The following is a 23,839-nucleotide window of genomic DNA, read 5'->3' as shown; positions in this document are numbered from 1 at the left end:
CCACTCTTTGAATAAGCAAGTCTCTTATACGATTCCAAAATCAGGATCAAGTGTAAGCACAGCTATCAATACACATGCAAACTGAGTCCCTAATGAAAGCTTTCAGTAGTTCTCAGACAGAGGTCACCCAGGCTCCAGTTCCCCTGACCCAAAGCTCTGCAGAAATGGAGATCCTGGGTCAGCTTCTCTACAGTCTTTGGATTAGACAAGCAATTTCAGATTTGTTCTCAAATGTTCCCAGATACCCAATTTAAGCAATTGACAGTCACAGCAAAACCATACTTTAATTCAAATCTGTGACATTTGTTTTGTAAAAAAGTAAATCAAGAAGAAAATTTAGATACTAGGTAGTAATTACAATGTCAAAACAAATCAGAATTAAATAGATGTGAATAGTAATAGCTAACATACATGCAGGGTATATGGTGCTGAGTGGTTACTTAGCCTGGAGATTAAGACATCAGTTTAAAAAGACTTATATTATATACCTACCCTATTAGTGTACCTGGTTTTGAGTCCCGGCTCTGCTCCCAAACCTAGTTTCCTACTAGTGCATGTCACAGGAGGCCATGGTGACAGTAAAGTGGTTGGGTCCCTACCACACATGTGGAAGCTCTTGACTGAATTTCAGGTTCCCAGCTTCAGCCTGATCCAGTTCCATTCACATGGACTCTTATGTTAGTAAACCAGAGGGGAAGCGTTCTTTTAGACTGAGTGTCTCTGTCTCCCTTTGTCTGACCCCCTCTCAAATAAATAAAAATAGAGCAGTAAAAATAAACAAATTTAATTTTTGAAGTCCAACATTTTAATGCAAAAAATGTTCACGCATTCTAATTATATAAATCTGAGAAAACAACAATAAATTTAAACTTTTTTGCTTGTTTATATAAAATAGTTCATCATTACATAAACATGGGTATGCATGTATCATAATACTTCAAAAAGTTGTAAAAAATATACTGCAAAGGTGTGTTTATTTTGTGGAACAAGAAACGATTTAAGGGTAGATGTTGTGTCACAGTAGTTTAAGTCAGTACTTGGTACAACTGCACCCCATCTCAGAGTGACTGGGTTTGAGTCCCACCTGTTTCCAATCCAGCTTCCTACTACTGTGTACCCTGGAGAGCAGTGGGTGACTGGTCATGTACTTCAGTCCCTGCCACCCTGGTGAGAGACTCGGAGGAAGTTTCTGGTCCCAAGCTGCACCTGGCCAAGCCCTGTCTATGCTGGGCATCTGGGAAGCAAAGCAGAAGATGGAAGATCTCTCTGTCTCTTCAGTTTACCTTTCAGACAAATACTAAGGATCTTGTTAAACTCATTGCATCGTCATTGCTTGATTCTCCGCAGCATTTTGAAGACTCTACTTGTGCAGTAATTCCAAAAATCATACCAAAATAAATGCTTCCTTTTATTTTTTCAAACATTTTGAAGTACTCTCTTATGGGGTCTTGTACACATACGCATACACAATGACACATTCCTGTAGATATGAACTAATTTTTTCTTCATCATCCTCATTAGCCTCATCAACATATCTGTTTCATGAAGGAAAAGCCAAGATCGTAAGGGGTTAGATTATATGGCCCCGACACAGAGCTAAATAAGTAAACCCTTAGATTTTGAACAATGAGCTCAAATAATAAACTTTTACCATGATCTGCCTATCCTGATGTCAGCTACAAAAAGTTCGGCTGGAAAAATTGCCATCCTGATGTTTCATAACCCCTTGCAATAAGGGCTGCTTTCAGTATATTACATTATTTTTATTATGATTTTGGTTATGTAATGAGATCACAGATCTATAACCATTACAGGGGCCTTTCCTATCTTCCACAGGGTGTATTTTGTAGCAGTGTAATTCCAAATTTTGTCATCTATTGTCGCATGTAAGCCATATCAGTTTCTGTAACAATTTTAAAACTTGGCTCCTACATTACATCATATTAACCTCAACTTCATTAAAACAATGAAATCATCAAGTTTCAGAAAATTAAAAATATACCAACAGTGATTACAATGGATCTGATAGGAGCTATGCTAAAACCAATATGTTCAATGTGATTGAAATTCAAACAAGCATTTTCTCTACAAATAGCACTTAAAGCCATTCTTACAGACTTTTCTACTAAAGATTTCTTCTCCATCATACATTTTGTAACAAACATTTTCTAAATATGGCCTGCCTTTTATTCAGAATGTTAGAATCTCTAAAGGATAATTCTTTAAAAGATCATCAGCAAAAATATTCAGACTGAAATATACTGCTACAATTAGGTTGCACAAGAAATACCTTCAAAAGCAGAGGGTACTTGCATATCCTTTGGATGGGAGTCACCAAGTAGCCTTCAAGGGGAACATCTGTATTCTTCCTTCCTCCAAGAAGCATACAGTTCTAGGGTGAACGTAACATAATTTTATATATATATATATGTATATATTTTTTTGAGCATAGGTCTATAGAAATATTTTCTGCCATAAAACTCTATACAGAAAACCTGAAAATATTTTCTTTTCTAGGATGAGCAAGCCATACTGTCACAAATAACATTTCAAAAAAGAAAGCTAGAAATAGAGACAGAGATAGATGGAGAAAAGCAGGGAAAGGAAAACATAATTTTCACAGAAAAAGTACCAGATTTCTTAAACATGGCCACAAAAATATGGATATTATGGAAAAAATTAGTAATTTGAATTTCATTAGAATTTTTAAGTATTCAAATGTTTATTTTCATTTGTTTGAAAAGTAGAATGATACACAGAGACTGTTTGATTAGTCTTCCCCTTGTTGGTTCCCTTCCCAAATACAACAACACCAAGGCTGAGCAGGGCTGAGGGCAGAAGCCCAGGACTCCATCTAGAGCTCTCACGTGAGGGACAGGGGCCCAAGCATGTGAGCCATCATATTCTGTGCTGGCAGAAAGCTGGACTGGAAGCAGAGTAGTAAAGCCCTGTGCTCCAAAAATAAGGCACACATACCGCAATTACCAGCTATGCTTTCTGTGCCTCAATGCCCACTTCCAAATTTACAAATTTATTTTTCAAAGAAAAAATGTAAATATGCTGGTGCATGACACACCAGTTAAGACAACAGATGAAGAGCTGGTGCTGTAGTGAGTCCATAAGCTAATCCTCTGCCTGCAATGTCATCATCCCATTTTTAGTGTCAGTTGCCCCACTTTCAATCCAGTTCCCTGCCTATGCACTGGGAATGCAGCAAAAAAAAAAAAAAAAAAAAAAAGGTTCAAGTCCTTGGGCATCTGCACTCATTCGGAAAACCCAAAAGAAACTCCTGGTTCCTGGCTCCAGCCACTGTGGACCAATTAGAGAATAAAGATCTGTCTTTCTAAATCACACACACACACACACACACACACACACACTCTGTCTCTCCCTCTGTGTGTGTGTGTCTCCTTCTCCCTGTACATCTACCTTCCACATATAAATAAATGCATCTTTTTAAAGATTTTTAAATAACAACAAAAAAAAGACAACAGGTGAGTCACCCATGTCCCACACAGGAATGCCATGACCTCAGTGCCTAGCTTTGTCTCCTGATTCCAGTTTCCTGCTAATACAGATGCTGGGAGTGATAGCTCCAGACTCAGGTATTGCTGGCACAGGAGACCCAGGCTGAGCTTCTTGCTCCTGACTGTGGTTACTCATCAATGTGGCATCTGGGAAGTGAACCAATGGACGGGAGCTGTGTGTGTGTGTGTGTGTGTGTGTGTGTGTATGCATTTGACTCTTATGATTTCAAAGTAAAGCACACCAGAAGAAATATTTTCAAATTAATAGGCAGATATTTCATATAGGCATTGCATCCAAAATTATGAAAACTTATAAATCAATATACAAAAACATTCCACATTAAATTGGGTGAAAAAAAATTAAATACACCTTTCACTAAAAAGATAAATCACATAAAAGCATGCTTAATTTCATTAGTCACTGGCAACAGGTGAATTTAAATCAATGTAAGATAACACCACATACCCCACTAGTACACTGAGCATAAGAAATAGGGTAACGGAATCTTCACAAATGTTACGTGGATGTGGCAATGCCATCCTGATAAACTGTTCAGTTGTTTCCTAATAGTTAAACATATATGTACCATAAGTACCCAACCAAAAATGCATATATGTGTATATATATATACATATATATATATATATCACACAAAGATTTGAATATAGATAATTATAACATTATTTAAAGTAGCCAAATCTGGGCTCAGTATATTAACTGGCAAGTGAATAAACAAAATATAAAATACTCATTCAGTGAAATACCTTTAAGTGATAAAACTGAACGGAAAATAGGTACCTGGTATAACAAGATAAGCCACACAGTATTTTTTTACAAAATAATTTTTAAAAAAATCAGGCACAAAAGATTATATGATTCCATTTACGTAAAATCTCTATGAGAAACATCTATAGAGATGAACAAATCTGCAGTTGCCTAAAGTTAATGGAGAGAGATGGAGAGATGAAGAGATTCTTTTCAGAGCATGGAAAAGTTCTAAAACTGAATTTGGGGGCAGGTTGCATAACAAAACAATTTGCTAAACATCACTGAATTGTACATTTACAATCTGTCCCAACACACATTTGTGGTAACCTAAAGAAATTAAGTATAAATTCTTGTCTTTCTTTTTTCAAAAAAAAAAAAAAATTGGCTAAGAAGTGTATGTAGGAGAAAGGTCAATTTTTCTAATTATTTTGTTCCATATCCATGATTTGTTTCCTTCCTGTTACTGCCCTACTTATAACTCTCCTAGCAGAAGTAAATTAAGCCCCGGGGAGTTGAGGATGTAAGACAATGCTGAACTCTGGCACAAGATTTTTCATTAGGATCCCATGTGCTCTCACCAACAATTCATAATCAACCAGAAGAGGGCATTCACAGTATTTCCCCATTTACATGTTTATCCATATTCTTACTCTCTACATTTATTGAAGGACTCTATCTCCTTATTTCGGGCTTGCTAAAAAAAACTATTAATTTATTATGACATACTAATGTTATTCCTTGGCTCTTACTGTACCACCAACAAACACCAGCATGGAATTATTAATTAGCTCATAACACTTAAAAGACTTACCAACAGAAACGTCCGGATTGTTCTTATCTTGTTAAGTTCCAGAAGCAGTTTCTGTGCCTTCTCATGGTTACTACAGTATTCATCATAGATACGAAATTTGTCTTTCTGTGAATTCAAGGGAGATTAAATCAGTCTTCCATTCATCATTTTAAAATGTTAACTTATGTCATACATAAAGGCAAATTTTACTAACAGCTTACACTATTTCAAGAGCCATACTGGGTGTTTTCTTTACAAAATATATAAATGTATCTTATTAACCATGCTCCATGAAGAATAGTCTAGGAAAGGAGAGAAACAGCTGCATATTAACTATACTCCAATATAATGAACACAACAGAGAAGTGTGCCAAGCAGTGGCAAAACACGAGGCAGGTACTCACTTTTGCCTGGAGAACTGAAACACAACTCTTAGTGTGTCTTTTGAGCAAGATCGGAGAGATTAATCTAATATTGCCAGGGATGGACAGCAATGTGTGTTTCCAAATTAAAGCAAAAGCATGCACAGATCATATCCCAACAGGGAAACACAGCACCCTGGAGTTCATACACACCAATCTGGATAGCTGGGTTTAACAGACACTGGCAAACCAGAGAATACCCAGCAACAAGGGACTAAGACAACGACAGACTCTAACAATACCTGAAAGGTCATTTCAGAGATACTTATTAGTACAGAAAAGTCAGAGAACAATAGATACTCTCAAAACTGTCATAATACAACAGTCTGACAATTCTACGTTGCTCTAAAACTTAAACCAGGGAGGGAATTATGGGGATGGAACAGCAGAAATTGACAGGGTGGTGGTGGGCAGTCTGCGGATCAAAACAGAGCTCTTCCAGCAATTAGAGCCGTCACTGAATGTGATCAAGTAGAAACAAATGTTCCCTGCGAGTGGAGAGAGGAGACCGCTTTTTTTAGAAGAGTAATTTCGCTATGGTGATCTCCAAGTTCCCATCCACTGGTATTATTTTCTCAAAGTTCTATGACTAATAGCTATGAAATCATTAGCAACAAAAAGATTTTAAAAATCTATTGAACAAACATTAAAACAGGCATGTCCCAAAATTTTAAGTCTCATTGAGCAGCATGAAATTTAGTTCATAGAGCAACTACAGAAAGTATTGAATTACTCATCCCAGGAGATGGTGTATGAGCTGGGAGAAAATAAACTTCAGAAATAGTTCAGCTACATTCATGGGTGACAGATTCATAAAGTGTTACTGAGGAAATGGATGTCAGGGAGCAAGATTCCCATGAGCAGCCCTGGGCTGAGATAGCAGCTACTCCAGCTGGCAGATGATATTGATTCTCTAGTAAAAAGGAACAGGCTTGAGTGAGTGGACATAAAGACCCAGGGCTTCCAGTTGTGCCCAAAGCAAAGCATTTGATCTTCCTACATCCTACAAGAACATCCTACAAGGCTACAGGGAGTCTCTCTCTTTATTATGCTTACTTTAAGAAATACTTTCTGATCATAAAAGGAACATACAGAATCTACTCACTATATAACAATCCAAAAACATTCAGAAACCTACAGAAAAGACTAACTGAATAATTAGAAAACATTTTTACTTCTATGACACCCATACAATTTTAAATAAAATATTGAGCATCAATCTGATAATTGCATGGATTCAAATGAGTATTTTGGTAATTAACGTTAATGGAATGATATAAATAGCAGCACTTTTGAAAAACTACGGATGCCCTTCCGTTCTGAGAATAATTTTCACTATGCAGCTGGCTTTTTACTTGGCATAGCAACAGCTTAAGTAAATTCAGCTCTCACTGATAAACAGATACAAGCAATACACATGCACAGGATATCTAACTTGAAATAAAGGAGCAATGGCTTATTATGCCTGCAACACTGTGCAGTACAACCTTCTGGGAAGTCTTAAGCAGAGAATTCAGGCATTGGTATCCTGGGTTTGTTCACTTCCACAGCTTGTCATAAGTCCATAAGCAAGGAAACATTCTAAGAAAAGGCTCACAGCATCACAATAACAGTGAGGATTTTCTGCCTCAAAAGAAAAATGTTCTGTGTTTGAGAGAAAACATTAAAATCCATTCATTGCAAGCAGCCTGAATATTCATTAGAATTCAAAGCTAAGAGGACACGAAGAACTAACTTGTCAAGAAAAAGAAAAGGCTGTTTATTCTTTACTCAGTAAAATGGGTGATGGGGGCACCCTCCTCTGGCTCAAAGTGGATTTCTTCTGCCTTAAAAAACTGCAAATTGTTCCAGGAAGATGTTAATTCCTATGTCAAGGTCACACATACTATAGGATCTAAAGTTAACCCCTAAACTCTAGGAAAAGGATTTTAAATAAACAAGAAACATGTCCTACAAAGTGAAGAAAGCAGGTTCCCACTTCTTGTTGAGCATTAGGTTCAGGATGCAAGCATTCTTCCACAACTTGCAAAAATTCTTTATGCACTGCAAGGATCTCTTCAATGTTTGAGAACAGCATCTGAAATAAATACATGTCAAAGTGCAATGTGAAGCAAGCTTGTCAACACGGGAGTCCTGGAGGTGTAGAACACAGTGCAGCATATCCTCTTTGCTAACTGAAAACTCCAGTGGAGAGCTGGTTCACATCATTTTCTTCCTCCACCCCCATACAATTCTGGGAACTGGTCCCCAGAATTGGCTTTCAGGAAGGAAACACAGGAATTGGCCCAAGTCTAAGGTTACAGTCCGATTTTCCAGAGTGAAAAGGTAACAGGGGGCAGACTTCCTACCACTCTTTTTGTGGGGAGGACGTCTTTGCTCCTAAACTAAGAAACAAGCCTGCAATGATGGTCCTTTCTCCTTCTGGAAGGTTCGGTGGGTTGATGTGACAGCTGGGGCAGCTCCATTTTGCAGCCCCAGGAGGTATCGTCTCAGAGGCAACGTGATAGACTGATGGTAGGAGCAATAGATGGCCAGATGTAGCAGTAATCCTGTTGGCCCTTCAGCCAACCAATTCTGAACCTCCTTTTCTGTCCCAAATTCTTAAAATATGTGAGTGAACGTGTCTTCAGATTCAAATTTGAGTTATAAGTTTCTCTTTTGCTTAAAACCAAAAGCATGTTAATTACAATATACTCATAGTAGAAAAAGTCAGATGCTTACAATATAGGGAAATGCCAGCATAATCTAAATAATTGTTGGAATTTTTTCAGTACAATAAGTCAGTGAGTTAGCATCATTAATGTCAATCATACATTATACAACTTAAATGAATAATTATTAAAGCATATTTTTCAGTTACCATCTTTTTTTTTGAAATCTTCTCATAATTTGCATTCTTACAGTTCTAAAGAAAAGCTCATTCATTTCTTAGTTGAGCAGATTATGTGGGCTTTATTTTCTCCATCAGTCAATCTTCCCAATCTTTTGTTCTACAGTAATTCCGGTGATGAGATATAGCATCTGCCCACATCTTGTCTTCCAGAGCCACAGCTAGCAACTGTGACATGTCCTTCTCTTTGACACTAAAATACATAGACTTGGAGTTGCTTTTCCTTCTTCAATTCAAATATTCTAGGTTATTTGTTAAACTTTCAGACGTTTATGCCATCTTATCAATCACTGATTCTTTTCCCAAATTCTATTTCTCCTTTTTGAAGGAGGCAACTGTTATTGACACCAATGACTGACAGAGAACCTCAAATTAGAACTGAAGATAGGCTCAAGTGTGCTGAAGTAACACCCCAGAGATAAAGTTTTATCTAAGCAGAACTCAATCATGGGTCAAGGACAAATGGTATCTTCTCACCTTCACTGTTTCCTCTGTTACATTTTTGTCAACTTTTGATGCTGCACATTGGTTCATTCGGTGCAAAAATGCCTACATGAAACAAGAAAAAGATCTTATCGATGACGTATGAGCATAAGGAAATGATTCTTGACAGAAATACATTGAGGCTTTCTCCACCTAACTCCAGTAAAAATGGCTCACATACAAAAAAACACCAACAACACTTGCCGGCATGGATGTGGGGAAAAGGGAACTCTACTCCATTGCTGGTGTGGCTGCAGGTTGGTACAGCCTCTATGGAAATCAGTATGGAGAACACTCAAACAACTGAAAATCTGTATACCATATAATCCAGCAATAGCACTCTAAGAATATATCCAAAACACCTGTTACACGAGAAACCTACATGCACCCCTATGTTCATAGCAGCACAATCAATAATTGCAAAAACTTAGAAGCAACTGAAATGTCCATCAACAGAAGACTGGATAAGAAAGTTATGGTTCATTTACTCAATGGAATACTACTCGGCCATTAAAAAAATGAAACGCAGTTTTTGTGGCCAAATGGGCCCAACTGGAAACCATTATGTTAAGGGAAATGAGTCAATCCCAAAAGCTTAGATACCACATCTTAGTCTTAATTGAAGATGAAATTATGTCAATCCAAAAAAATAGTACCTGCAAATTATATTATTATTTCAACCTCAAACAGCTTGTATTTCATGCAATAACACATTGTGATGTAACCAATGAACCAACAATCAATGTCAGATTGCTTATGATCAACATCAAAGAAAGCTGTAAAACCTAATACAATTTTAAGACCCTATGCCACTCCGTAATAGGGTGGAAGAGCAGAGAAATCTTGCACCTGCTTAGAAGGTGTGAGGAAGACGTGAAGTATAACCTATCAAGAACAAAACAGGTAACTTATAGACAACAGACTCGAATCAGCATTAGACAGTAGCAAAACTATGAAGACAAACAGGGGGAATAAAAAGCGATCCTGACAACCTCTTAACAGGAGGTCATATGCACAGAGCAGCGGGGGACCCGAGAGTGGAGCAGGGGGACAAGAGGAGGCTTATATCGCAACCCTGGAGACTCCCAGATCCTCAACAAGGACTATCAGTATGGGCACCAAGGACTATATCCCAACTGCCAAAGAGACCATGGGGAATTGGAGTGCCTTCAGAGGGCGATAACTCTGAGGTCATCCACTCCCGCTTGGATCTCCCACATGGGATGGAAGAAAAGAAACCCAAATCCTTCCTTGCATGATCCAAGGTCATTGGAACAACAGCCAGGAGCCCTGAGTGGCCCACAGAAACAAAAGAACAGCAAACTTCCTTCAGGAATCAGGAGAGGAACTTTCTCTGGTCCTTTACCTGTTCCAACTTTGGATCCCCACCCTCTCTTGCAATGACCATCAGGGTCGCTCTGGAGCACCCTCCCCCCAAGAAAAAGTTAGATTAGATAGAGAACAACAAGGAAAGCTCAGTACCAGACAGTAAATGGTCAGTGTGGATCCACATATACCTTACTAGGTAGGACACAAAGATTAGTTACTTCTCCTAAGGTATTCAAGATTTCTCTGCACACCCCTCCTAAAACTGTTCTGCACCTCAATTGTTGACACATGTCTTGTTAGAGTTATAAGCCAGTTTAGACTATCCTAAAATCTGCCAAGTTCAGCAAAATTATTCTTCAACACTATAAACTGCTAAATACAAAAATGAAAATAGACACGAGACAGCTGAATAGTACCCTATAGCCATTTTAAGGTGTATAGAAAATCCGGTAGTATATAAAAATTAAAAGGGTATTCATGCAACCCAGGAATTATGTTTTCAGAAATCTGTCCTTCAGAAAAGTTCATAACAAGGCGTTTCACTGTACTGATTATAAGAGTAGTAAAAAAAATGGCAAAAATATAAATGTTCACCAATAAAGGCTTCATTTAATATATTATGGTAGATTTAATTATAGAGCACCTTAACACAAATCCAATCATAAATGGAAGATGATGGCATATATGGGTGTATGTTCTTATGTAGGTATATGTATGTGTGTATATATATATATATATGTGTGTGTGTTTGTGTGTGTGCGCATGTATATATGTGTGTATATACATATATGTGTATATTTACATATATATGATGTTTACAAATATTATTTGATAAAAATTTACTAATTAACATACTTGATATACATGAATATAAAATAATAACAAATATTTATACATCTATATACAGTTATGCCAGTGCATTCACATAAGAAAAGGGCAGAATATCTCAAAATGCAAACTATTTGCCTAAAGTGATAGGAAGGCAACCTTTGCATATTTTCTCATTTTAATAATATTTGGGGATAAGCCTGTTAGAACTTCCATAGACAGAAAATCAAAACTATTTAAAGGAAATCAAATAAGCCAAAACAGCTTGTTCATAGCATAAGCTTTAGCACCATTATTTCTGATGCAACCAGCTCATGTGGCAGATGTCCTAACTACAATACCATACCTGAATGACAGCAAATGAATAAGAATGTACTGTGTACATTCTGAATTTTTAATAGAAAAGTGTAAAATTTTTTGAGCTCTTATCTAAAGTCACATTTAACTGAGGAAAGAAAAAAACTTGAATTTTCTAAGTTTTAGTACTAATTTTCAATGTTCAGTTTTAATTTTCATTCTATTTTTCTGGAATGCTTTCACATCTTCATACCAAAAATGCTTTTTGGTTCTTTCCATTTAGGCTCAAAATACATGGGTGGTTTACTTGTCTAGTTTACATTCCCTATTGACCACATAGTAAACAGGTGACCTCTCATGCAAGCAAAATTTAAGTTTCACTTCTACGTTTATAAACCTTTTCTTCATAAACAGAACTCAGTCACATTCTGAAAACAATAAATTAAAGCAACGAAGTAATAAAAATGAGTCTAGATATGAACTAGAAAAGAACACACAAAGTAATAAAATAAACCACATCTTATCTGACTTTCTATCTTAGCCTCTGTGACAATATGGAACTTTTTGTTTAACTGTATGGGAAAGGAAACCTCAAAATTGTTAGAATTTCTGACCAAGCATTCATTTTCCCCAGGGGCTTCATTTTGTACAATAGTAAAGGCAGATTTTACACAGTTTACTGAGCATTTAAAATCATGAAAACTGCTTCAAATTTTTAAATTTTCAGTACCAAGTGTTTAGGTCTTCCGTACCGAAGATAAAAATAAAAACATTTTTTCAGAATCATCCTTTAACAACCACTTTCTGCAGAATTCACGATGACTGATAATTGAGGAATGGGATTTTTCTTGTTGCAATCAAGGAAGCATTCGCAATCTAGCCTCAAAAGTACGGTTGAGATTTTTACGTAGTTTCATTGATTTTCATTGATTCAAAATTTCATTAGAATTACATCATCTCCATCTTGACACAAATATACTTGAACATAAGTACTGGAAAACATAAACGGTGCTTGCAAATTGATTTAGAACCCCAGAATCTGTGTTGTTAGTAGTGTCCCCAGATGATTGCAATATAAGCTCCAGAGACTACCTTCTGATAAACATTCTTTATGCTTATTCTTACACACACACACACACACACACACACACACACACACACACACACTGAAAAATATTTGGAAGGGACAGATTCACTTATTTCACCTGGACTTTCAACTCCATGTCAAACAATGGTTTTCTCTGTACAACACCTTCTTGACAAATTACTGTGGCACAGGCCTCCCAGGAGGATCAGATCTAGGGCATGTCTACCGGGCCTGATAGTCTCTAAAGGCTGAAAGAAATAGCAATAGGTGAGTCAGTGAAGGCAGATCAAGCCTCTTTTGGAGGAGTGAGGCTCAGAGATGTCACACCAAGGCTCTGGCACCTTGCATGCATGAGAATGTACGCACCCCACACCCTCCAAGGTTGGTTCCCTACATACACCGAAGAGTATGACTCTAATCATAGGGTTTTCTCCCAACTCAGAAAACAGGACTCATCGTTTTCTTTCTTTTTATTGCTTTCCTCTTATCATGCATTTGGTAAAGGCATAAGTTAAATGCCACACGCAAATTACATTTTGATAATCCTAAAAATGTCCCTGATTTGCTACCAAGAAATAGAAAGAAGAAAAAATCATTAGAATAGGCAGATGACAGCAATCGCTTCCCCTGTTCTGCTCACTGTTAAAGCACAAGCCCACTGCTAAGTTTCAGACTAAGAATACGTCTTCTGCTTCTAATAATCTCAACTTACTAAATGATCTTACTCAACTCATTTTTGCCCTTCCCACATTTCCTCATCTAGGCTCACACAGAAGATCACTCTCCAAAGTTCCCCAGATTTTTATCTTTAATTCTAGATACCTGAAGCCATTCTGAATTTCCTAATATCCCGCAGGGACTAAACTTTATCATCCTTATAAATATTCTGCCTTCAGACTCAGCAGCACTCTATCACTTCAAACAATATGGTAATTCATTAAGGTACAAAAGGAAAAAAAATAGCTGCAATGCCATTCACAAAAATAATAACAATAAAGGTAAATAATTCCTTTTACACCTTTATTTAAAACAATTTACTTCTTTATCTATTTGAAAGAGGAACACAGAAAGGTGAGAGAGATGAGATTTTCATCCACTGGTTCACTCCCCCAAAGTGCCACAACAGCCCGGTCTTGGCAAGGCTAAAGCCAGGATCCAGGAACTCCATCTGGGTCTCCCAGGTGGATGGCAGGCGACCAAGTCCTTACTTGACCATCTGTAGCTGCTTTGCCAATGCATCAGCAGGAAGCTGGATAGGAAGTTGAATAGCCAGAAATCAAAGTGGCACTCTTGCATGGGAAATAGGTATCCCAAGTAATAATTTCACCAAATCAGCCACAATACCGGCCCCTCCTTTTGTGTCTTGAATGGAAATCGGTATTATCACAGTTATGTGAGCTATAGGTTTACCAAAAAAGAAAAACAATGTCCTAATTAAAATTTTTTTTAATTTTGCTTTCACAGAAAACAATAATAGCAATAAATGGCAAAATCTGTCATCTGCCTTTGCATTAGACTTCTACAGGATAGTGGTGCCATTTTAGTGGAATGGATAAAAGAATGAAACTGCAGTAAGTTTTGCAATGGTAGAGTTTGATGCTTAGTGGACACCAAAGTAGAATCTTGGGTAAGAGTTGTACCATTCTGAGGTTTTGAAGGGGGTCAGAACTGAAGGGAAAAAAATTAACTGACTTCAATACAAAGACATAACTTGGAAAATTTCTCTTGCAAGAAGAGATGTCCAGCCCAACCCACTTGAAAGACTATGTAGATATATCAGCCTTGATTTTATTCATTGATGCTATTTCTTGTGTAACATATCCCTTAAATTCTTTGAACTTTTGTATATGCTTCTCATTGTTGATCAGAAGCTTTATAATGAGTTTTCTAAATTCTGTGTCCCCCATTTTCTCAATGTCTTCCTCAGTTAACTCTGAGGGTGGGCGAAGCTTTTGCTCCTTTACTGGAGAGTCGTCAGTAACTTTCGTAATACCTTTGTCTTTTCTTTTACCTTTTGTAGTTGTCATTTTGGTTGACAGAATTTCTCTAAGATGTGTTACCTACAGGTCTATAAGTTGATTTTTATGTTCAATCAGTGCCCTGGATTTGGAAAACACAATTGTCCTGAATAATTGCTTTGTTGGCAGCTCTGATGTTGTTGAAACCTGCTGGTCAATAAGTCTGAATGCCTCCTGGAGTTATTTTGGGTGGAATTGGTGGTGTACCTTGCCAGAGCTGTTTTTTCTACAGAGCCTGTACAGTGCTTTAAGATGGAGGTGATTTTGCTCCCAGCTTAGTTCTTAGGCAGCTCAGCTGTCCTCCCTTCAGTCTAACAGTACCTGGTCCCATGACACTGATATCTGAGAGTTACTGAATTAGCCCATGCACAATTTACCACTGCTCCTCTTGCAATTGATCAATGTTCAGAGCTCTTGCCTGTCACGCAAGATGGTGCACGTAGGGACACCAATAAAGACCAGGGGGCTGTCAGCTGTCAGCTCCAGGGACCACAGAGACCCTGCAGGCTAAATCAAATTAAAAGTACAGAGGAGAGTCTCAAAAAATATAATGAATGAGGCAGACGAAAGAATTTCAAAATTGGAAGATATTTCCTCTCACTATGAAGAAACAACAAAGAGCTGGAAACAGAGTAGGGTCAAGCTAAAAAAAGTATCCAAGAATTAAAAGATATTATTAAAAAGGCCCAACATAAGAGTTATGGGAGTTCCAAAAGGTGCAGAAAGAGAAGTTGGGATTAAAGGTGTATTCAATGAAATAATAAATGAAAACTTCCCTAATCTGGGGAAAGAATTGGAAAACAATATATAGGAGGGCCACAGAACTCACAACAGAGTTCATCAAAAATGAACTTCACCATGACACATGATAATCAAGCTCTCTTCAGTTGAACACATGAAAAAAATCGAGTGACATACAGAGGAACCCCAATCAAGCTCACAGCTGACCTCTCAGAGGAAACACGACAGGTCAGAAGAGAACAGAGTGACATATTCCAGATTCTAAAACAGAAAAATTTTCAGCCCAGAATAACTTATTCTGCAAAGCTCTCTTTTGCCTTTGAAAATGAGATAAAATTCTTCCAGAATAAAGAAAAACTTCAAGATTTTGTCTCATCTAAATCTGCCCTACAAATGATACTTAAAGATGTTCCCATGAAAGAAAAAAGAAATAGCAACTACCAAAAACAAAGGCAAATGTGGAGAGCATCCCACTGAAACGCAAACAGAAGACTCAATCATGGAACAACACATCGCTAAAATGACAGAAATACAGCAGCAGAGGGCCAGCACGATGGCTCAACTGGCTAATCCTCCACCTCCAAGGGGAGGAATCCAATACGGATGCCAGTTCTTATCCCAGATACTTTGCTTCCTATTCAGCTCCCTGCTTATGGCCTGAGAAAACAGAATGATGGTCCAATGCCTGGGACCCTGCACCCACATGGGAGACCCAGAAGAAGCTCCTGGCTCCTGACGGAACAGAACAGCTCAACTCCTGGTGCTGTGGCCATTTATGGAGTAACATAGCAGATGGAAGCTCTTTTTATCTGTCTCTCCTTCTCTCTGTAAATCTGCCTTTCCAATAATAGATAAATAAACTTTTTAAAAGAAAGAAAGAAATGCAGCAGTAGAACACAAACTGCTGCCCATATAGGATTCTGGCATTGCAATCAGGGGATTAGCCAGCAACCTCACTATACGGTCCCCATATGTCATCATTGTCACTATTGCTATTGTTTTTAAGTACTTTTTTAGCCCTAATTAATGTGAAAACACCAAGAATTTATTGAAACATATATATATATATATATATATATATATATATATATATATATATATATATATATATATATAAACATGCCATTAGTCATTCTTAATGGAACTTTTAACCATCTGGGACCTAAGAACCCATTTTGCCATTAAAGAGAAAAGTGAAGGGAACTACCCAGCACCAGTCAGAAACTTACAATTACTGCTGTAAACCCTCCCAAAACACTCCCACCCAACTCCTTATAGGCACTGTTGTGTGCAAATAAGTAATACCTTAGCTTTTCAACGTAGGGCTCTCTGGACACTTCAGACACCCTACCCCTGATCTGGAAACATAGTCTAACTTGTCAACTACACACTTCTTTTATTTAGAACAGGTAATCATTTGGCTCACCTGGGTACTTCACTCTATTAGAATGAAGTATTTTACTTGTGATTAAAAAAAAAAGAAAAGAAAAAGAAAGACGACATAGATGGAAAAACCAAAAGAACAAGATCAGAACCTCAGGGCATGCCAATCCTGAGAGGTCAAAAATGAGGAAAAATCAAAGAATTCACAGACGCAGTGGCCAGTATGGCAGCAGCAAAACTACAAAGGATGGTGTCCCACAAGACAGGAAGAGAGAGGGTTTCAAGCAGCAGGAAGTAGATATGCTTCAGCTGTGCTAAAAAATCAATAAAATAAAACATCGGTGATTTGACAACCTAAACATCAGTCACATGGTACTTGACCAGAATAATGCCAATGCAGTGAGCTAAGAATAAGTATGAAGTGGACCCAGCACCGTGGCCCAGCAGCTTAAGTCCTCACCTTGAACGCACCAGGATCCCAGATAAACACCAGTTCTAATCCCAGCGGCCCCACTTCCCATCCAGCTCCCTACTTGTGTCCTGGGAAAGCAGTGGAGGACAGCCTAAAACCTTGGGACCCAGAAGAGCTCTGGTCTCCTGGCTTCAGATCAAAGCAGCTCTGGCCATTGTGGTCACCTGGGGAGCAAATTCAGAGGATGGAAGATATTTCTTCTCTGTCTCTCCTCCTCTGTGTATATCTGACTTTGCAATAAAAATAAATAAACCTTAAAAAAAAGAATAAATAAGAGGTAATAGAGACAACAACCACAGAGAACTGTTAACAAAATTTTACCAAGAAAGGCAACAAATTTAGGAAGAGGGTTTAGATTAAGCTATAAACTTATTTTTTAGGGCCTGGCTGCGTGGCCTAGCAGCTAAAGTCCTCGCCTTGAATGCGCCAGGATCCCATATGGGCGCCGGTTCTAATCCCGGCAGCTCCACTTCCCATCCAGCTCCCTGCTTGTGGCCTGGGAAAGCAGTCGAGGACAGTCCAAAGCCTTGGGACCCTGCACCCGTGTGGGAGACCTGGAAGAGGTTCCTGGTTCCCGCCTTCGGACTGGCGCAGCACCAGGCATTGTGGTCACTTGGGGAGTGAATCATTGGACAGAAGATCTGCCTCTCTGTCTCTCCTCCTCTCTGTATATCTGCCATTCCAATAAAAATAGATAAATCTTTTTTAAAAAATTATTTTTTAGACTGGAAAATACTATTGCAATTCATCTTTCAGCTTTTATACTGGTAGTCTCCCCTACCTGAAATGCATGGAATCAGACGCATTTCAGATTTTGTAGTATTAGATATACATTATGAGATACCTTGAGGATGGAACCCAAATATAAGCACAAATTTTTATCGTTCACATATACTTAATACACATAGCCTGAAAGTGATTTTTATATACCACTCAGTAATTCTATGCATGACACAATTTTTAATATTTACTTTTTGTGGAATTTTTTACTTGTGGTGTTACACTTATATTCAAAAAGATTTGTACTTTTAGGCATTCTAGGTTTCAGAATAGGATTAGGCATATTCAGCCTGTATTAATTTCATTATTTATTTCCTTATTTGTTTATATCACAATCGTACTTATCAAAATGGGGGTTGAATTTTTTCCTTACTTATTTTTTTAACTTATTAATCTAAAGATAACATATTTCATATATTTCATAAGTACAATTCTAAGATGTTTGCATTTCCCTTCCTCCTGTCCCTCTGTCAAACACTCTTTCCTTTTTCAATTTTGCAAAATCAAAATTTCAGTCCACTCTTATTTGCAACCTTAATGCAACATAATAATCAACAAACAAAAAGTAGAAAAATCATAGTTCCTTTAGAATATAAGCAAAGACCAAAAACAACCTAATCACAAGATGTCCACTTCCTTATTAAACACTTTTTTTTGTATTCTCCCAACCAAGTACTAACCAGGCCTGACCCTGCTTAGCTTCCAAGATCAGACGAGATCGGGCGCGTTCAGTATGGTATGGCCGTACTTTTTTTTTCTGTATTCTATATTAACTACTACATATCAGAGAAAGCATGATAATTATCTTTTGGGAAATGGCTTATTTCACTAAGTATAATGGCTTCCACTTGTAACCATTTGCCGCAAAAGACAGAATGTTCTTTTTATGGCTGAGTAGCATTCCTTCATGTGTATAAACCACATCTTCTTTAGCCAGTCATCCCGTAATGGGCAATATCCATACTAGTACAAACAACACTTTCAAATGATAATGGAATTTCATTAAAGTAAATTCCCAGGAGTGGAATGGCTGGGGCACGTGGCAGATCTATTTTTGGATTTCCAAGGAATCTCTAAATCTTCTTCGATAATATTGTAATAGGGTATCCTTTTCCCACACATCCTCAGCAGCATGTACTGTTTTTTTATTTTTAGATAACAGCCTTTCTAACTGGGGTAAAACGAAACCTCACAGTGGTTGTTTATGCGCATTTCTCTGATGGCCAGTGTCCTGAGCATTTTTTCATGAGTCTATTTGTGTTTAATCGTTTTTTTTCTTTTTCTTTTTTTTTTTATAAATAACAAGGATATTAACTCTCTTTTTTTAAGAATTATTTATTTTATTACAAAGTCAGATATACAGAGAGGAGGAGAGACAGAGAGGAAGATCTTCCATCCGATGATTCACTCCCCAAGTGAGCCGCAACGGCCAGTGCGCGCTGATCCGAAGCCAGGAACCAGGAACCTCTTCCAGGTCTCCCACACGGGTGCAGGGTCCCAATGCATTGGGCCGTCCTCAACTGCTTTCCCAGGCCACAGCAGGGAGCTGGATGGGAAGTGGTGCTGCCGGGATTAGAACCGGCACCCATATGGGATCCTGGCGCATTCAAGGCGAGGACTTTAGCCGCTAGGCCATGCCGCCGGGCCCTAATCGTTTTTTTTTTTTTTCAATTCATTTATTGTTATATACTTAAAAACAGACTGACAGAGAGATATGGGCAAAGAAATATATTGCACGTGTTGTTGTGCTCCTAAGATTCCTTCAACAGCCAGGGTAGAGCCAACGCAAAATCAAGAAATCAGAACTCCATCTGGGTCTCTCGTGTGTGTTTCAGAGACCCACGTGCTTGGCCATCAGCAGAAGTGGTTGGGAAAATCAAACCCAGGCACTTCAATATGAGATGTGGATGTCTCAGCTGCTGAGCCACGTGTCATTTTCTAGTTTCACTGAGTTTCGATGAACCCTTACTAACTTCTCCAGTCCATTGGACCCCATCCTTCCCTAAACACCTATTGATTCTGTCTCCTGGAGATCCACTTTTTAAAAAAAGGAACAGAAACAAATATTCATATATCATTCTAGTATTTATAATGTTTCACAGCAACTAAAATAATTGTACAAGTTTTTTCCCTAGAGACAAACTAACAGTTGGATACAAAACTTCTTAGGTGTACTTCGTATGTTATTACTAAGAGTATTAAAATGACTCAAGAGTCAAAGCTTAATAGAAGCAACCATTTCTGCTTTGTCAAGAATATTCTGGGCCCGGCACGATAGCATAGTGGTTAAAGTCCTTTCCTTGAAAGCTCCAGGATCCTATATGCATGCCGGTTCGTACCCCGGCGGCAACGCTTCCCATCCAGCTCCCTGCCTGTGGCCTGGGAAAGCAGTCGAGGATGGCCCTTAACTTTGGGACTCTGCACCCATGTGAGAGACCCAGAGGAGGCTTCTGGCTTCTGGCTCCTGGCTTCGGATTGGCTCAGCTGCAGCCGTTTTGGCTGCTTGGGGAGTGAACCATGGGACGAACGTTCTTCCTCTCTGTCTCGCCTCCTCTCTCTACATCCGCCTTTCCAATAAAAATAAATATTTTTTTTTTTAAAAAAAGAACATTCTTAAATAAAATTGCCATTTCCCTTCCCCAGCCCTGTATGAGTGGGTGACAGTGCCATACATGAGAACACTGATCAACAGTATACTCTGGTGCCACTGCTTGATTCACACGAAGCAATTTTATACAGCATTGGTCTTGTGTCATCAGTACAAATGTCAACACAGTAAAAAGAGAAAACAAATTTCCCCGTGAAAATAGTGTTGCACTTGCATAGCCCCTAAAAATATTTCACAAGAAGCAGAGGTCTGTAGACCACACTTTGAGAACCTCTCTGATAGGCAAATAGGGCATAAAATTTTTTTTAAATAGGAAAAAAAACAGCACAACTCATATTCCAGCAGGAAAATATATGTAATATGTGATAAATACAACAAATAAGCAAACTATTTAATATATTAAAATGCTAACACTCAAGAATAGATTTGCAGTCATAATAAAATATCAACACGAACCTACAGAATCACACATTTTGCATAACTTCAAGATTCTCTAAAGCCCAAGGCCCATGAAAAGACAGAGGGCAGAACAAGTCAATCAACCACCTCAGCTATATGTTGGCAATGAAAACACTGGGCAAACGGAGACTCTATGATGGACTATGTCAATCAGTGGATTCTCCAACGACCTCATCGTGCTTGGAGCGGTGAGAGTGGCAGCAATTCATAACTGTTGAACTATCAAAGCCACTTGAGCAAGACCGTCAGAGCATGCCCCACATCTGGGACCTGGGGTGGGTGGGAGACTGGGTGGGGCTTCTCCCTTAAAATCCCCTTTTACATCAGATATATTAAGGAAATAATATAGAACTAACGGTCTTGCCCATCTTCCTATAGCCCTTGAACCTTTTTACCTAATTATGTCAAGATTGTCAAAAAAATAAATATTTTTTAAAAAGATACATCATCATAAATGTATATTATTCAATATGTAATGTAATTATATGTTATGTATGTTATGTAATTAAACTTCACTTTTCTCTTATGACATTTCTGACATCATTTCTCACACCAAGCCAACCATTCCATTTGCTCTCCTTTTCCTCTTACTATGTCTTTCCTTTGTTCTACCCTGCCCAGAATCTAACACATGCACAAGACTCACTGCAGGATGGAACATGGTAAGTAACCTCTCCATTTCTCAATGACCCGCAAAGAAAAGGATGCAACTATTCTTCAACAGCATGTTTACCATCAAGCACTTGAGACTCAGTAAGTAAAAATGGCAAAGGTCAGGGCTGGAGCAATTTGCTCAGCAAGCCAATCCTCCACCTTCAGGAGTCAACAATCCACATGGGCTCCCATTCATCTACCTGCTGCCTCCCTTGTGGATCCAGCTCTCTGTTTGTTGCCTGGGAAAGCAACAGAAGATGGCCCAAGTCCTTGGGATCCTGTACCCATGTGAGAGACACAGAAGAAGCTCCTGGCTCCTAACTTTGGATCAGCTCAGCTCCAGCTCTTGCGACCATTTAGAGAGTAAACCGGCAGATGGATTATCTTTCTCTATCTGTAAAATTGTATTTCAAACAAAAATAAGTATATCTTCAGAAAAAAAAATAACAAAACATGGATACATGTTTGCCAATGGGTGCTGTGGACTGGCTGGGCCCAGACCACCTCCAATTCCAACTCGTGCTGTTGGGGGTTACAGCCTAACCTATCTCTGTCGTTCCCCAGTTCTGGCCCTCATGTAAAGTGGCTTGTGTTGTGACCCAACATGGCCTGACCCACACTCCATTCTGGTGCTCAGATTCACCAGCCTGGTTTGCACCCGACCTGCACTGATATATGCCAATGGGTACCGTTCCCTGGCCTGGTCTGACCTGCTTCCTACCATGGTTCTTGTGCTCACCTGCAGGGACTATGTTCCAACAAAGGAATTTCCCAAACTCCTCCACCAAAACCTCTCCCAGTGCCAGATCTTGCACCAGTGGGTCCCCAGCCCTACTTAGTACAACTCCTATCCTATCAGGAACAGTGGTCTTTCCTGACTGGCCTTAACCCATTCCAGTTTTTACCGTTGGCTGTTACAGTCCAGCCAAGCGTGGTTCACACCCAAACACAGATCACACACGGCTCAGCAAGGGCAGAGACTTAGCCTATCCCATCCTACATCTAGCCTGGTTCTTAAGAGCACCAGTGGATGCTGGGGTCTAGCCCAGTTGGCGCACCCCAGATCCAGCCCACTCTTGTGGGGAGGAACACTGCAGCCATGCCCAGACTACACAGCTGTCCCCACTCTTTTTTTTTTTAAGATTTATTTATTTTATTACAAAGTCAGATATACACAGAGGAGGAGAGACAGAGAGGAAGATCTTCCATCCGATGATTCACTCCCCAAGTGACCACAATGCCTGGTGCGCGCTGATCCGAAGCCGGGAACCAGGAACCTCTTCCGGGTCTCCCACAGGAGTGCAGGGTCCCAATGCATTGGGCTGTCCTCAACTGCTTTCCCAGGCCACAAGCAGGGAGCTGGATGGGAAGTGGAGCTGCCAGGATTAGAACCGGCGCCCATATGGGATCCCGGGGCATTCAAGGCGAGGACTTTAGCCACTAGGCCACGCCGCTGGGCCCCAGCTGTCCCCACTCTTGCCTTCAAACTCACCAGTCAGAACCACAACCCAACCAGGTCAGTTCCAAGCTACAGATCTCATGCATGTCAATGGTTAGTCTGATAGAGCTTGGCATAACTTCTCAGTTGTCTTGGCCTTGGTGTTCAAATGCTGTAGCCTGGCCTGACCCAGCCTGTCCCCAGTCCCAACTCTCATGGGTGAGTGCTAAAACCTGGCCCTGCTCAGTCTACTCCCATCCCTGGCTCACTCAAACTGGTAGGTGTGACAGCCTAGTCCAACATTACCTGCATTCTAGCCTGGTTTCTGCACTTGCCAGTGAGCTAGGGTTTGCTCAGTCCTACCCTGTCTGTGCCCCTCCAAAACCAACCCACACATCTGCCAACAACCTGGAGCTACCTTACCCAGACTGCCCAACTCCCAGACCTGGACTACATGTTCACCAGTGGCAGCTACGACCACTATGGGAGTTTCCCAAATTCACCCACTCAGCCCACTCCCATACGAGATTTTTCACATGCCAGCGGGTGCTAGGCTTTTGCCTAGCATAGTCTACTCCTCCATCTTGGCCTAGTATGGGCTGGTGAATATTGTAGCCCAGCCCACCCCACAACCTGTTTTAGGATGCACATATGGGTGCTGTAGCCTGGACCTTCCCAGAGTATTCTCTGTCCCTGTACCCATGAGTGTTGCCAGGTTCCATGGTCACACCTAGCTTAGCCCGTCACCAACCCAACTCTTAACCAGCAGGATTTGCATTTCCACAGGATTTGGCCCATATATTCCCCAAAGAATCTACCCCCATATCTAATTCTCTTGGTTAGTGTTATGATCTTGCCTAATGA

At 39.4% G+C, this 23,839-nt stretch overlaps 1 protein-coding gene across 1 annotated transcript in view; it reads right to left on the bottom strand.

Annotated features, from left to right (window-relative positions):
- The window catches only part of PREX2 (phosphatidylinositol-3,4,5-trisphosphate dependent Rac exchange factor 2), a 261,658-nt gene that overhangs the window by 188,504 nt on the left and 49,315 nt on the right, over nt 1-23,839 (bottom strand). The window contains exons 2-5 of the mRNA XM_058668713.1: nt 8,876-8,947; nt 7,463-7,585; nt 5,108-5,212; nt 2,291-2,392 (exon numbers count right to left, since the gene is read on the bottom strand). Of these exons, the coding sequence (XP_058524696.1) occupies nt 2,291-2,392; nt 5,108-5,212; nt 7,463-7,585; nt 8,876-8,947 (402 nt within the window). The remainder of the gene's footprint in view (nt 1-2,290; nt 2,393-5,107; nt 5,213-7,462; nt 7,586-8,875; nt 8,948-23,839) is intronic.

Source organism: Ochotona princeps, chromosome 9 (genome assembly GCF_030435755.1).
Source record: "Ochotona princeps isolate mOchPri1 chromosome 9, mOchPri1.hap1, whole genome shotgun sequence".
NCBI classification, from domain to species: Eukaryota; Metazoa; Chordata; class Mammalia; order Lagomorpha; family Ochotonidae; genus Ochotona; species Ochotona princeps.
The sequence above is the reverse complement of the archived record's forward strand: the minus strand, read 5'-3'. Positions and strand labels throughout refer to the sequence as shown.